Here is a 15811-nt window from a genome sequence, read left to right on the forward strand (position 1 = left end):
ATTTAGAACCAAGAGCAAATATCCTTGCTACATTGATATTTTGCATTGTCTGGAAACATTCTCATAATAGTAAGAATATTTAAAACCTTAAACAGACCATAATACATCCATATGAAATAAAAAATGAAAAATCTTAATGCAGTATTAATAATCTTGATTGCAGCTCTAAAAGTGTGGATAATAAAAAGCAAGGTAGTTTGGCAGATTATAAGGCTGAGACCCCCATCCCTCACCCAAAATATCCCTGCCTAGTGAGAACAAATTAACATAATATCTAAATAATAGTTGTGCTTTATAAATCATAATTTCATATAAATATCAAATGTTAGGGTTGATCCCCAAACAACATATTAGTTACACTATCCACAAGCATTCACAAGAATACAATACTAGTATCATAAAAGGTAGGACCATTAAAGCAGTCCATGGTTGCAAAAAACCTTGGTGTCTGGTTAGATTCTCAGCTTAACATGGAAACTCATATATCCAAAACATGCAAAACTGCCTTCTATCATCTTTATAACTTACGTCATATCCGCAAATATTTAACCCGCACATGTATTTAACACACTGGTTCATTCATTTGTAACAAGTAAATTAGACTACTGTAATGGACGACTCTTTGGCTTACCAGATTCCCACATAAATAAACTACAGCGTGTAGCTAAATGCATGGGCCAGACTCGTCTGTATTTCCCCCAAATTCTCCAATGTAACACCTATACTTCATGATCTGCACTGGCTTCCAGTACGCCAGCGAATCAAATTCAAAATAATACTGCTCACATTCAAGATACTGCATGGCATGGCTCCCACTAATCTCAGAGAACTCCTAACTTTGAAATCACCCACCCAGTCCTACAGACTCCGAAGTTCTCATGACACCATCCTCCTCAGTTACCCACCTTTTAAAACAAAGATAACACTAGGTGATCGTGCCTTGTTAATGCTGCACCCCAACTCTGGAATAGTCTCCCTTCCTCAATAAGAAATGCATTTTCTATTACCTTCTTCAAAACTAATCTAAAAACCTACCTTTTTCAAGAGTATCAATAAATAAGTCACTATTTGTTATATAACTTGTAGAGTAGTAGGTTTCCCTTTTCTAGTAATTTGAAATTAATCGTACTTTCGTGTATTTATCTTTAACTACAGTGTTTTTTACATTTTATTATTGTATGCGTAGTTGAGTACAAATAGACATTGCGCAATATCAACTGTGCAATATAAGTGCACAATTATTACCATGCATTACTTACTAGGCCGTGTTCTAAACCCTTGTTGTATAGGCTGACTCTCCCCATCTGAATCATAAGACTTGATAGAAACTTGATAATCTGTTTCTGGATCAAGTCCATCTTGTTTTATCCTCCTTCTGTCACTACTTGGAACACGTTGTGTAAACTGATTTGGGTTGGACTCAGGGCCCATGTTGACGATATAACCATCTACATCATTGGTTGCAGCTTCCCAGTTCACTGTTGCTCTATCAGAACCTTCTCTTATTTGCATCCCATTTGGGGGAGAATTTGCTGCTCCACCTCCAGATCTTCCACCACCTGTAGATCCAGCTAATAATAAAAACAATGATTTACTTGCAAACTACAGCCCAAAAATTTTTCATTTAGTGCCAATTTGAAACCATAGAAGTCATACATATATATGTCTTTTCTTTTTACATTATTTTAAGACAATTAATTATTTGAAACACTTAAACAAAAGAATGCCTCTGGCAGTTTCACAAGTAATACATGTTCCAGTGCTGACTTTCAAAAGAACCAACATCATTTTTTTGTAAGATTCGCTGATGAGAGTTGCATTGCTGGGTAATGAATAAAGTAGAACTATTGAAATTTGAAAATAAGCAAATTAATCAATTATAAGAAAAAAGAAGTGAAAGAGATGTAAGATGGAAAGGTATTCATCTGTTACAATTATACAAAAAGAAACATATTCTCGAGATATTTTTTGAAAGCCATTATTAATATCTACTTAAAAGCAAAATCAATCCCAATCCTAAGTTCAGTTATAATCAATTTTATATAGTCTATCTACAAATCCATTTTGAAATCATGTGACAGAAAGGTTTAAAAAACCTTGGAAAAACAATGTTTGTTATCTTTTCAAAAAAAGGTAATAATAATTATAATAATAGGCATTTGTATAGCGCCATCTATCTAGAAACAATCTGTTGTTATTATCATTATTACTCTGGCTTAAGCTCGAACTGCCTTTCAGAGATCGTGCATTCAGGCAGGTATTTCATATCTCTGGGTATGACATATGATAATAAGATTACATTTAGATATATGTAAAAGCCCTATGGGCAACAATTCGTGAAATACTTTTCATTACGGAGTTTTTATTTCTTTTATTTCTTATTTCATTTTGAATTATATATATATATATATATATATCCTTAGATGTGTAGATGCCGATGATTGTGCAAAGTGCTCAATGCTATATAAAGCAGAGCATATATTCATACCTATTGAACGTCTGCTACCGGCGGTTTCACGCCCGGACTTGAGGTGATCTTCAGGCAGACTGACGTTATTGACTATTTGTGTGGTGCGGCGGGTCAATTTGACGCTTCGGTGGTTTCCGGTTTGGTCTCGTTCGGTGTCTGCACTTTGAAATCATGCATGCAAGGAGAACATTGCTCTTCGACAACAACAACAAAGCGTGGGAAAAAAGAGAAGGCCGAAAACAATTCGATGTTTCCATGGGTGCCTACGACGGAGCCGAGATTTGTGAGCTCGTAGGATTATATGCTCTGTCACAATTAAACAAAAGAATCAACACCTATAGTGTAGGCCTATACCGCGACGACGGCCTAGCGGTCTTCTGACGAGCATCAGGGAGCAGGGCGGATAGGGCGCGAAAAGACCTCATAAAGGTCTTCAGTGATCTCGGCCTACACATCACCGTCCAAACCAACCAAAAAATTGTAGATTACTTGGACGTCACCCTCAATCTAGACACAGGCGATTTTCAACCACATAGAAAACCTAACGACACAGTCACCTACGTACATAGGGCATCCAACCATCCACCCCCTATCCTCAACCAAATACCTGCGGCCATTGAGAAGCGCCTCTCGACACTGTCTTCTAACGAAGACTTATTCAAGAAAGCAGCGCCAGCATACGACGACGCCCTGAAAAGAAGCGGGTATGACAAGACCATCAAATACACCAGACCAGTAGAAGAAAGAAGAAAAAGAAGAAACAGAAGTAGAAAAGTCACCTGGTTTAACCCACCTTACAATTCTGAAGTAAAAACCAACGTAGGAGGGAGATTCCTAAAGCTAACAATGACGCACTTCCCCAAGGGACACAAATTGAACCAAATATTCAACAAGAACACAATAAAGGTTAGCTACATTTGCATGAAAAACATGGATACCATAATAAAAACCCACAACCAAAAAGTTGTCAAGCAATCAAACCCACGAGCGGAAAATAAGCCAAAATGTAACTGTCGGCCAAAAAAACAATGTCCATTACAAGGAAAGTGTATGCAGACGGCTCTGGTATACAAGGCGACGATCCGACATGGCAACGAAGAGAAACACTTCTTTGGGCTTGCAGGGGGGACATTCAAAGATAGATACAGAAACCACATCAAATTATTTAAGCATGAAAGATACCGGAACGAAACTCAACTCTCAAAATACATATGGAATCTGAAGGAAAAGAACATTGAATCTACGCTAACTTGGGACATTGACAAAAAGTCAAACTTAAACCAAAGAAAAAGTGGCTTGTGCAATCTTTGCCTGGAGGAAAAAGTGTCCATAATAACAAACAGAAACTCACTAAACAAAAGGTCGGAACTGATTTCAAAGTGCAGACACCGAACGAGACCAAACCGGAAACCAGCGAAGCGTCAAATTGACCCGCCGCACCACACAAATAGTCAATAACGTCAGTCTGCCTGAAGATCGCCACAAGTCCGGGCGTGAAACCGCCGGTAGCAGACGTTCAATAGGTATGCATATATATATATATATGTGCTAGTACTAAAATCAAACAAAATGCTGTATACGTACATGAGAAGTCCCTCAGAATACATTCTTGGGGCCTTTACATTTCAAAATGCACACATTCATATAGACACACACACATACTTAAATGGGAGAGTAAATCTGAAAAAAAATTGAATGCAGGCTTGTGAATGGAGGTTACTCTGAAAAAATTGTGAAAAGCTATATCTCTATATAAATGGCGAGAAGATTGCCGCAATGTTGTAACAGATGGGACCCTAAAATTGGCTCCTGGTAGTTTCCAGCCCAGGCCTACGGAAGCTCCTATATGTCTTAGATATTGCAGATGCCATAGGAAATGTTACTAACCCCATGGAAATGTTTCTACAAAATCAGAGACATCACAAGGCAATCAAGGACTCTTTTAAATGTAGCCCTATATGCAAGGAGATATAAAATGGGACCATTTTACATGGGTCCTTGTAATGAGGATGTTCTTGGTGCGCTATGCATTCTCAGTCCAACTGTGAAGTTTGTGTGTGTGTGACCTCGTTTTTCACCATGGATAAGTACACATACACTCAATTAAAATTTGTTTCAACATCACTAATTAACATAAACGAGGTGGGTCACGAACCACAAGTCTTGCCTGATATCGAAATCGATAAAATATGCACTTATGATCTTTTTACCTTATCATCCTCCTGGACACACATGCGGTATTACCAAAGGATCATATGAACCAAGTATCAACATAATTGATGCAGAAAAAAAGAAATAAGAGCAGGTTGAACAAAAACTTTAACATTTTGGAACAGACTAACGGACCATCAGGAAAAGTGATTACTAGGTCTCTACTGAGCTTTGTTCAGGCGACACAAAAATAAATTTCTTTCATTCAAATCTTTATATTTTTCATTTTGAAATGTACACTCACTTGTCCTTGCAGCCTTTGTTAATGGTTCACTTTCTTCATCTCCTGCAAGGGATACTACTTTGACCTGGTAATCGGTTCCTGGGGATAGACCTGAGAACGAGTGCTGGCTTTGTCCGCGATCAAATCGTCGTGTAAACTGTCTTGGATTAGAAGGAGTTCCAATATCTACTCTGTATCCATCGATATTATCTCCTTGTGGTTCATCCCATCTTAACATCAGAGAATCAGAACCAGGGCTCACTTTAGCACGAGGTGGACGTTTTGGACGTCGATTCTTTCCTACAAAGTAAGGAAATATAAACCACACTTAATTTCACAAGAGAAATTAACTTTACAAAAAAATATGACATGATGAAATTTAAGTAGACAAATAATTTGTAATTCAGTATATTGATCCCATGAAAATAACAGACTTATAATCTCTGAAAAAAAATCCAAGAATTCAGGATGATTACTTGTTCTTCCTCTTCTTGTGACTGGGTCACTGTCTCCTGATGGTGAGGTGGAATATAAGTTGACTTGATAATCAGTATCTGGGTCAAGGTCTGGAATGGTGAAATCTGTTGTTCCACGAGGGAAATTGTAGGAGGCCTGGTTAGGTTCAGATGGTGTCCCAACTTCCACTCGATATCCATTGACATTAGGATCCTCAGGTTCATCCCAGCTGACTGCTATCGAATCATATCGTTCTCTTGCTCTAGTGCTTGTAGGAGGTGAAGGACCTCGACTTTGACCTATAAACAAAAAATATATAAATTAACATTTCTACCATCTAAAATAGAAAAAAATTCTTCCCTCAAAATATTGATCAAAATGGATGATTCCTTACATAAAAAGCTCTTTTGAGGTATATCTCCACACTGTCTTAAATCTAACACTACGTATTTTTAAATATTCAAAAAGAATATTACTGAATTGAATCAGAAGAGTTAAGTTAATGCTTGTGAAAGAAATCCCATGAAATTATTAGAAATTTGAAGTCAAAAGAATTGTACAAAATAATTCAATAGAAGAATTGATAATACATTGCTCTTACCATTGCTGTCTTTCACTCTGAATATCTGCATATCACTCCAGTTATGGTTAGTCAGGATATTAGTAGACAGGATACCATATTAGAAGTCAAAACACAGATCACAGTTGCTTTCATTACCACTCGAAAACTATCAAACTCAGTCTTGCTGACAAGGGTTATCCAGGATTTTATATCATGTATGAAAAGCATTAATGGCAATTTTAATCATCAAAGTGGAAATACTTAATGCAAAGGAAAATACCAAATTTTGATAATGAAGTAAGAGAGAAAAGTCATAAAAAACATAAATTACACTGTGAAATATCTGGTACTCTTTTCAAACCTCTCTATTGATCACTCAAGAAAAATCTTTGAAGAATAGTTCAGAATGTTCAACATCAAGATAAAGCTCCTTGGCAGATACTGATTTTAGAATTTAGAATATGAAGTTTTACATCCACAACCTATATGAATATAGATGAAATAGTTGGGTCATATTTGTTTGTAGTGGATGCTGTATGAATTTGAATGGTTTCTTTACAGAGTGAGACATTTATTTTGGTTAACAACTGAACAGTTGTCAAGACTTGACAACGTAGAAATGCAGAGCTGCTAATCTTTAGAAGAGCATATTAGTTATTGGTATGTTGAATCAAGTATTTCTCTCAATTGACCTATTTTCACTTTTAAAATTTTCATACCACTGTCATCCAATATCACCACCTGCCGAAACTTCTAGCAGGGTTTCAACAAACCTCTACTGTAGCACATATACACACAAATATCAAGCAACTCATATCACACTCAACACTCACTTAAGTGCATATGATAGCACATCAGCACTTGCAAATGTATTTACATACAATATTATGTGTGTATGTAAGGAAGAAGCTCTTTCGCCCCTCTTTTTCTTTTCATCTCGAATTCATACTTGTTTTATTTTCCTTTCTTATTTCATATTCCTGTTATATTTTTATAACAAAGAGTATTATTTGGTAAGTTAGCAGCTCTGGACATTAGGAACATGCAATTTAGTGATGTCTGGCTCATGACAGAAGGGAATCCTATTTCACTATACAATAGGCCTATTATCTAGTTCTGGGCTCCGTCTTACAAAGAGTTACCTTTGATCCGATCAACTATGGAAAGCCACAAACGTCACAATCTAAAATGCTGTTTGTTTGCAATATTTTCTAGATATGATATATAATCATACATCCATTGTTTTCTTAAATATTCAGTGTGCTTCTCTTTGTTTACAAAGGAAATTGTGCAAATTTCCTGTAGAATCAATTATGACATTGATTGATTTCCATATAGTTTAAGGTTGGGTCAATCATAACTCTTTGTAAGATGGGGCCCTGGTCAAACTATTAAGTTTGATCACTGATCAAACACTACAATTAGCTCATTTATTATGTCAGTGAAAAGCAAAAGGTATCAATTTCTTGTATTTTTTGTGCCCAGCTATCCATACCACTTTTTAGTGGACACCTGTGTGACCTGAAATTCATAAATTAGTATTAGTCCAATGAGCAACCGACATCATTAATAAAATGCAAAAGGGTTTTTTCCTGGTAAGCTTGCTCAGTCACTGACATTTTTTTTAAATTGGCTAAGGTTTTTCATAAGCATTTAAATGATTTTCAAAGGATGCTAACCTATAGAATAATTCACCGAACTTACACCAGATTTGAAAGCTAATACATCATGAGAAATTCAATCACTTTAGATATGCTACTAATGCAATCAGCAAAAAATAAAGAAAACTGCTTGTTTTCTGAATATTTTAGCTTTAAACAAGAAAAAAATAAATCTATAATTTTGATCAGGATATTGGCTTTATATCTACAAACATTATGCATTTCCAGAATCACTCTGAAATTCCTCACAAGTATCAAGGTTAGTAGACGCTTCCAAATTATAATATATGATTTTATAATTTCTCTAGCATTCATATCCTTTGTCCTTGTTCAAGTGCATGAGGAAAATATCCTAGTTTAGTGATATCTGAAAAGTCCCCAAGACCGATATATTCATGCCATCTTTCCCTGTCCAAGAGGTCATAAGACCTTTGGAATTATGGATGAAACATAAGGGATGCAACTAGTATCATTTGGTTCCTTTGTTATTGAAGTAAACTAAATGCACATTGGTGCATGTCAGGATTACACTACATGCCAGAAGAGTAATCACAGTATTTAAGAACCATCTTAATTTGTTATTCCATATGATATTTGATACTCACTAGGCCTTGTTTTGAAATGTTGCTGTAATGGTTCACTTTCCCCACCTGGGCCACGAGCCTTAACAGAAGCTTGGTAAAAAGTATTTGGACGAAGACCTTTTTGCCTGAAACTTGTGGTTGTGCTGGGAACATTTTCAGAGAATTCAGTTGGGTTGTTTGGGGTGCCAATGTTGACAGTGTATCCTTCGATATCATCACTGCCTGATGGACCCCAATTAAGTCGTGCAGAAGAGGCTTCTTCATCAATTTGTATGCCATTTGGAGGTGAGACCGTTCTGGGGCGGCGACTTCCTGAAAAATTCAAGGCAATTTTTATTTCGTAGAAAATACTATTTTAAAACATCCAATCGTTCAATATTCACATGTAGGTACAGATGTAGGAAAAATATAGCATAATGTAAAACTAGAAATTTGACATGTCCAAAGGACACAGTTGCCCCAGCTTAACGCGATCAGAAATTCATTCAATATGGTTGAACTTAATATTGTGCAGAAACCAATATGCATATATATAATGAACAAATTTAGACCTTTGACCTAAAGACTCACCCTTTCCATAATAATCCCTGACAGAAGATATGACAGTCAGGTCATTTGATGTGGATTATCCCTAACTTCATTGTGTCATATGGAAATGTGGTCTTGCTGTCTCATCAATTTTTTGACCTGTGGATTCCGAATTCAAACTTAGCCTGTATTTTGGTGTCATTTACCCAGACACCAAACATTTTTAATCCATTAAATATTTTGGAAGTTATTTGCAAGGAAACCAAGTGGGGGGATAGACGGAAGGAAGGACGGACAGACAGGGGCAATGCTTAATGCCCCCTCTGGACTTGGTCTGCGGGGACATAAAAATCAGTTTGGAATCAATAACCCTGAAAGAGAGATTTTTATTAAAATACTCAATCTGCTAAATACATTTATGAACAATTATCTGTTTCAGTTATATGACATACATTTACAGATTCAAAGCATGAATTGTATTCTTTAAGATTTACAGCCTTGAAGTTATAGGCAGGAACATGACACTTACGTGTTTTAACAGACTTTCTGACAGGTTCACTCTCTCCTGTTGGTGAGGTGGACACTACACTGACTTGATATTCAGTGTCTTCATCCAATCTTGGAACATTGACTGCAGTGGTTCCCCGAGGCAATCTTTGTGAGAACTTTGAACGAGGATTAGATGGTGTTCCAACATCAACCCTATATCCATCTACATTATCATCATCAGGTTCTTGCCATGTGACATCGATAGAATCAGGACTAGAAGATGATGCTCTTGTACGTTGGGGGCGTTTTGGACGTCTTGTTCGCCCTAAAATGAATAGAATATTATACAGATGATGATACAAAAATATCTTTATTCAATATCACTTCTAAAAACTTGTTATATTTGCAAATTGACAAGTCTTTCACATTTTGAAAGCTAAACCATAATTGTCAAATAATGTTAAAACAATAAGAATATTCAGGCATGTTCAGGTTTTGGTTAAATGCATTAACAGGATGTTGACACAACAAGATAATCATCTACATCTAGGTCGCACTTTTAAGCTTCAACAAATTAAAAAAAATGACTGTAAGACATACTTGTTCTAGCTCTCCTCCTTACAGGCTCACTATCTTCAGATTCAGATGTAGAAACTAGATTTATCTGATAATCTGTTTCTGGGTCTAGGTCAGGAACAGTGGCAACCGTTGTACCACGATCATATTCTCTTACAAACTGGCGAGGATCAGAGGGTGTTCCAACTTCCAGTCTGTATCCATCAACATTTTCATCCTCGGGTTCCTCCCATTGGACTGCCATAGAATCATATCTTGGATTTGTTTGCACACCTGTTGGGGACTTGATCCTTTGAGGTCGTTCTAAAAGAATTAACATCAAACATTCATGTTATTTTGCAATACATATCAAATTCTAATTTGAAATCTATGCTTATAAAGGCCTCAGCACACCTTACGACTGGTCCACGATCCAATTTTGGGAAATTGCATTTTGCATATTTTCTGAAAATTTTAATAAGAAGTATTTTGCATATACGGATCACCGGCGCACCGTACATCGACGCACTGATTGGTGAAACGCCCGACCAATCACACAACGGATCAGTGCCCACCTATTATTCCCGCGTTCGTGCGTACAGTCCTGGGGATTAGTATAAATAGACTACGTTATCAGATAATTTTCGTCACTTGATAAAGAGTTGCAGCGGCACTCGAAAGCTCGTGAACTTGTAAGCTAGTGAACACTTTTTGAGAGAGGGATCACAAATTTCCTTGTTGACCATAGTAGATTGCGAGACAAATGAATATCCTCTAGTGATTAAGAAGTATTTTCTTTGCAGGTTCAAATTTACTGCAGAAAACTATGATTTTTTATGATTGCAAGCCTTTATTTTGGAGTAAAGACCAAATTGGTTTTAAATGTAGCCAGTCGTACTGTTGCTATGATGTCATTACGACTAGATATTCAATTTGCTTTTACTCTAAGGATATAATTGTAGCATAGTCATAGACTTGAAGATAAGTATTTGTACAATGATTTAGAACTTTAAAAAGCAACATGTTCCATGTCTCAATATTTGCATCAGACCAATCGTTAGGTGTGCATTAATTGGCCTAAAAGTCACCTTTATATGACAGAAATTTTGAAGATTATATGGTAAAGGAGGACAATTAATGCTTACCGTGATTCAAAATCATAATGCTAGGTACAGAAGTATGAATGATTTTCCTTGTAAGTCAGGAAAGATTAAAAATTCAATTCACATGATTGTCTCTTGATGGTCTTTTTTAGCTTTCAATATGCCAATGATAATCAATCTTCCTTATGAACATATTGATATAATAATAATAAAATTATACAATCTAACAGAGGGTTAGCCGATTAGAGTCATATTTCATATATTTGGAAAATCATTCAAATAAAAAAAACTACCATTTGTTTTTCTTTAAAAAACTTACCAGGTCTTGTTCTGAAGCCCCTTTGAATGGCTTCACTTTCCCTGTTTTGATCATCATAAGACTTGACAGAAACAAGATAATCTGTATCTGGATCAAGTCCATCTTGTCTAAACCGCCTCCTCTCTGTACTTGGAACACGTTGCGTAAACCGATCTGGTTCAGACTCAGGGCCCATATTGACAATATAACCATCTACATCATTGGATGCAGGTTCCCAATCAACTGTTGCTGAATTTATACCTTCCCTTACTCTCATGCCATTTGGACGGGTTGGACCGCTTCTTGCACCATCATTTTCTGTGAATTAATGGGTTAATTAACATACAAAAGGAACAAATCAATAAGGGCATATTTCACAAAAAAAGTATTAGGCAAACTAAAAAATTAAACGGAATGATTAAACATCATCTATAGAATAATTATTATCTATATAGAGTGTTTTAGCGATGCATTAAAACATGTATTTTGGTCTGCATCAATTGCCTGTTCAAAATCCGAAAAATATCCCATAGGCTCCTGTACAAAATTTGCTGTTCAATATATTATTCAACAGTCTCGTCCACAGGCGCGAATGCGCGAAATAGACAACGCGTACAACAATGAATGCAATCCGATACGCAGCATAGAGCACAATGATACTAGATGTCATATTGAACTACATTTAAGTCACATTTTTACGATGACCTTATGAAGTGTAGGGACAGTGATTTTCCGTTTAAAAAAATTGCCTTTTCCGTTTCAGAAAATCTTAAATTCCGTTTCAGCATGTCAGAAAATGGAAATTCCGTTTCCCCATAGACTTTGTGAACATGAAAAAGTGACAATTCCGTTTACACATTGAATAGCAATATCACGACACTCGCGCTGGTCAAAATTTGTATCTGCCACTGTACCAACAATGCAGTATAATCTGTTCTAATCGGATCTATGCAGGCCCTACACAAAATATTTTGACAAACAGATTTAACATGAATACATCCTCACCTTTCACATTATTAGCATCATTTTACGGTTAAATGAAATTTTAGCGATAATTTTGGGGGTATTTGGACATCGTTTTCAGCAGTCAACGATTTTCGGTTATTTGCCATTTTAGATTTCAAGACCTCGATATTGTGCTATTACATCTTCGAACATAGAGGGCAGCAACACACGACCGTGTTGTTGAAATCAAACGATATGTGCGTGTATGTTTTCGATAAGCTCAACTCCGCCTGGCCCGCACCCAGCCAAGGCAGGGTATATGGTAAGGGCGCGAGGGGGGTACGATCGAGTGTGATGAAGTCGAGTGCAGTCACGATGTGTGAATTGTCATGATTGTAGCGAAGTAAGATCGTGTTTTCTGGGGTCTTGTGGCCATTTAATATTCATATTTGTTGAGATTTTTTTGTAATTTCTGTTGCTGTTCTGTGTATTTTGAGGAAAAACATGTTTTCTGTGATTTTCCATTTAAAATGCCACTTTCTGTTTCAAAAGCCCCTTTCCGTGAATTCCGTACGTTTTCCGCGATCGCGGAAAATCACTGTCCCTAGAAGTGAGGCCATATTAACTGATTGTTGTGACATGACTTGCTAAATCAAAACTTTCCCTTTTTTGGGGGGGGGGGGGGGTGTGTGAAGGGTTGGAGAGATTTTAGATGACTTTATATCCCTTACCGAAAATTTGTTGCTATTTGATTGGTCAAGAGCCCTTCACATGACTATAATCATAATTTCACCTGAAAAATGAAAATCATCGGAGATCAAAATAGTTTGTGACGTCAGAGTAGAATAGTTTTTTTACTATTTTGCGTCCGACTAAAAACCACGCAATCCCTCAAGTGCACGACGGACTGCCTCCACCGGCACCGAGCAAGTCTAGTGATGCAACGGCGCAGAAGCTTTATCAGGGGTCCGCCGCTAAGCGCTAGGCAATCAACACAGGTAAAAATGCATGCTAGCTGAACCACAAACTGTCTGATAAATAAATATCAATGTGAAATCGCGTCTTGCTTATTTACAATGAATCTGTATGCTGAAAATAAAATTAATAATGACCATCATTTGATCATTGGATGATTCCGGCAGCTGCTTGATTTTAGTTCAGCAAGGTTAATTCACAACCGGTAAATGGAATTATTATAAGATCCATCTCACTAGTACAGCTGCCATGCCGCGCAACACCAAACCACCCTGAGCTGGGAGCCAACGGTAGCCGCGCACAGTCTATTCAGGAACTGGCTAGCTGAGCCAATTTTGCTTAAATTATAGCTAAGCCGATCTAGATTTTGTCCAGATCATGGAGAAAGGCCAATTTGGGCTAGATTACCAATACTTTTGGTTCAAACTTGAATAATAATGGAAGGGATATAAAACAAATATACTGGGCATTTCTTTAAAAAGTGTAGTGGAAATAGTTTATCCTCGGTTTGTCTGGCAATGTTACTATAGTAATTGCCGAACCAACCTCGGATAAAAATATTTCCACTATACTTTTTCAATCCCTGTATATTTGTATATTATTTCATGGAATACCAGAATTCCACTCATGTTCGATTCGTGGAATATTTGCCGTAACTCTTGGAACATATTTGGTATTCCATTCTGAACCATCCATTATAATATAAATATCAACAGTTAAAAAACAACAGCACGATTCAAAGCAAATACAAATTAGAAGTAAATAAATTCAAGTTTAAATCAAGAGACACTTTGTTATTCTTTGCAACAACCTCACAGAAAGAAAAGGTAATAGCAAACTTACGTGTTTTCACAGATCTTCTTTCAGGTTCACTCTCTCCGGATGGTGAAGTAGACACTACACTGACTTGGTATTCAGAGTCTGGTCTGAGGTTTGGAATAGAGGCACTTGATGTTCCAGCAGGGTAGCGCCTTGAGAAATCTCGACGTGGATCAGTTGGTGTTCCAACATCTACTCTGTATCCATTAATATTGTTATCATTTGGCTGTTCCCAGTTGACATCAATAGTATCAGGACTTGGTGAATTTGTTCTCATGCGTTGAGGACGTTGAGGACGTGGCATTGATCCTACATGAATTTAAGAATTACATATTAAAAAATTATTCAAATTTATTATTATTACCTAATTATACTCATTTATGCATGTAATTACAATTAGGCTGTAAATATATAGATAAAGCTCCAAAAGTACAAAAATATATATGATTTCTAATCAAATATATATTCTTACACCAGTTTATGTGTTACAGCACAACTTTGTGGCAAACTACTCTGCTGAGTTAATGCCACAATTCTTACTACTACTACTACTACTACTACTTCTACTACTACTACTACTACTACTACTACTACTACTACTACTACGACTAATAATAATAATAACTACGACTGCTGCTGCTGTTACTACTGCTGCTACTACTACTACTACTACTACTATTACTACTACTACTACTACTACTACTACTACTACTACTACTAATAATAATAATAATAATAATAATAATAATAATAATAATAATAATAATAAAAATAATAACAATATAATAATAATGATTATAATGCACATCATTTATATAGTGCACTTTCCATCCTAATTAGATGCTCAAGATGCTCTAGAGCAAATAATACAAGAAAACATAAAATACAGGTTGTTTGTCAAAAAGCATCTTTATTCAGATATATCTTTGTGTTATATAACTATTTTGAGAGAAATTATTGTTCCTTTAGTGCCATTTATGTATTTGTTATAAATAAACTATTTATTTTATGTGGTTTGTGAGTAAGACAGAGAACCACTGGACAGCAGAAAGACAGAGATAGAAACAAAAGGTGAGAAGAAAATTAGAATGAGAATTATCCCTCATGATGTAAGGTAAGCCCCTAGAAAAGGGCAGTAAACCCTTCACAAGGAAAACCACTCTGCAAGCCTTAAAAAATTAATGATATCATACTAATCATATATTGAAGGCACTCACTAGTTCTAGCTCTTCTCCTTACAGGTTCACTGTTTCCAGAACTTGATCTAGAATACAAATTGACCTGATAATCTGTATCTGATGATAATCCTGTGATGTCTGCACTTGTTGTACCACGATCATAATCTCTAGTAAATTGACGAGGATTAGAAGGAGGTCCAGCTTCCAACCTGTATCCAGTAACATCATCTCCTTCAGGTTCTTCCCATGTAACACCCAATGAATCATATTGTCTATCAATTCTGGTACCAGTTGGAGCTTGGGGGTTGCGACTGCGTGCTACAATGAACAATATCAGTTATTTTTCTTTTCATTTAGAACCAAGAGCAAATATCCTTGCTACATTGATTTTTTGCATTGTCTGGAAAAATTATCATAATAGTAAGAATATTTAAAACCTTAAACAGACCCTAATACATCCATATCAAATGAGAAAATGTAGGAATGAACGGTTTTCTTTATAAAATAATCTTGAGGTAGACAAAAAGTTTATGAGAAGAAAATTAATTATCTTGTAGGTGTAAAAGTGTGAATACATTAATAATAAACAAGATAGTTTGGTACATCAGATAGCTGAGATCCCCTACCCCCCCCCCCTTTTGATCTACCAAAATAGCCCTGCATAGTGAGAGTAAACTAAAACAAGGCTGTAGCCAGTGGGGTTCATGCAAGTAAAATGGGGAAAACAGTTTTCAAGGGAGAAACAGCAACCATT

General features: G+C 36.3%; 1 protein-coding gene across 1 annotated transcript in view; it reads right to left on the minus strand.

Moving 5' to 3' along the window:
* The window catches only part of LOC129255448 (tenascin-X-like), a 101709-nt gene that overhangs the window by 48636 nt on the left and 37262 nt on the right, over positions 1-15811 (minus strand). Inside the window, exons 16-24 of the mRNA XM_064097501.1 lie at positions 15097-15375; positions 13904-14188; positions 11162-11458; positions 9785-10063; positions 9225-9509; positions 8189-8479; positions 5381-5659; positions 4926-5204; positions 1260-1571 (exon numbers count right to left, since the gene is read on the minus strand). Coding sequence (XP_063953571.1) covers positions 1260-1571; positions 4926-5204; positions 5381-5659; positions 8189-8479; positions 9225-9509; positions 9785-10063; positions 11162-11458; positions 13904-14188; positions 15097-15375 — 2586 coding nt within the window. The remainder of the gene's footprint in view (positions 1-1259; positions 1572-4925; positions 5205-5380; positions 5660-8188; positions 8480-9224; positions 9510-9784; positions 10064-11161; positions 11459-13903; positions 14189-15096; positions 15376-15811) is intronic.

Source organism: Lytechinus pictus, chromosome 3, assembly GCF_037042905.1.
Source record: "Lytechinus pictus isolate F3 Inbred chromosome 3, Lp3.0, whole genome shotgun sequence".
Taxonomy (NCBI): Eukaryota; Metazoa; Echinodermata; class Echinoidea; order Temnopleuroida; family Toxopneustidae; genus Lytechinus; species Lytechinus pictus.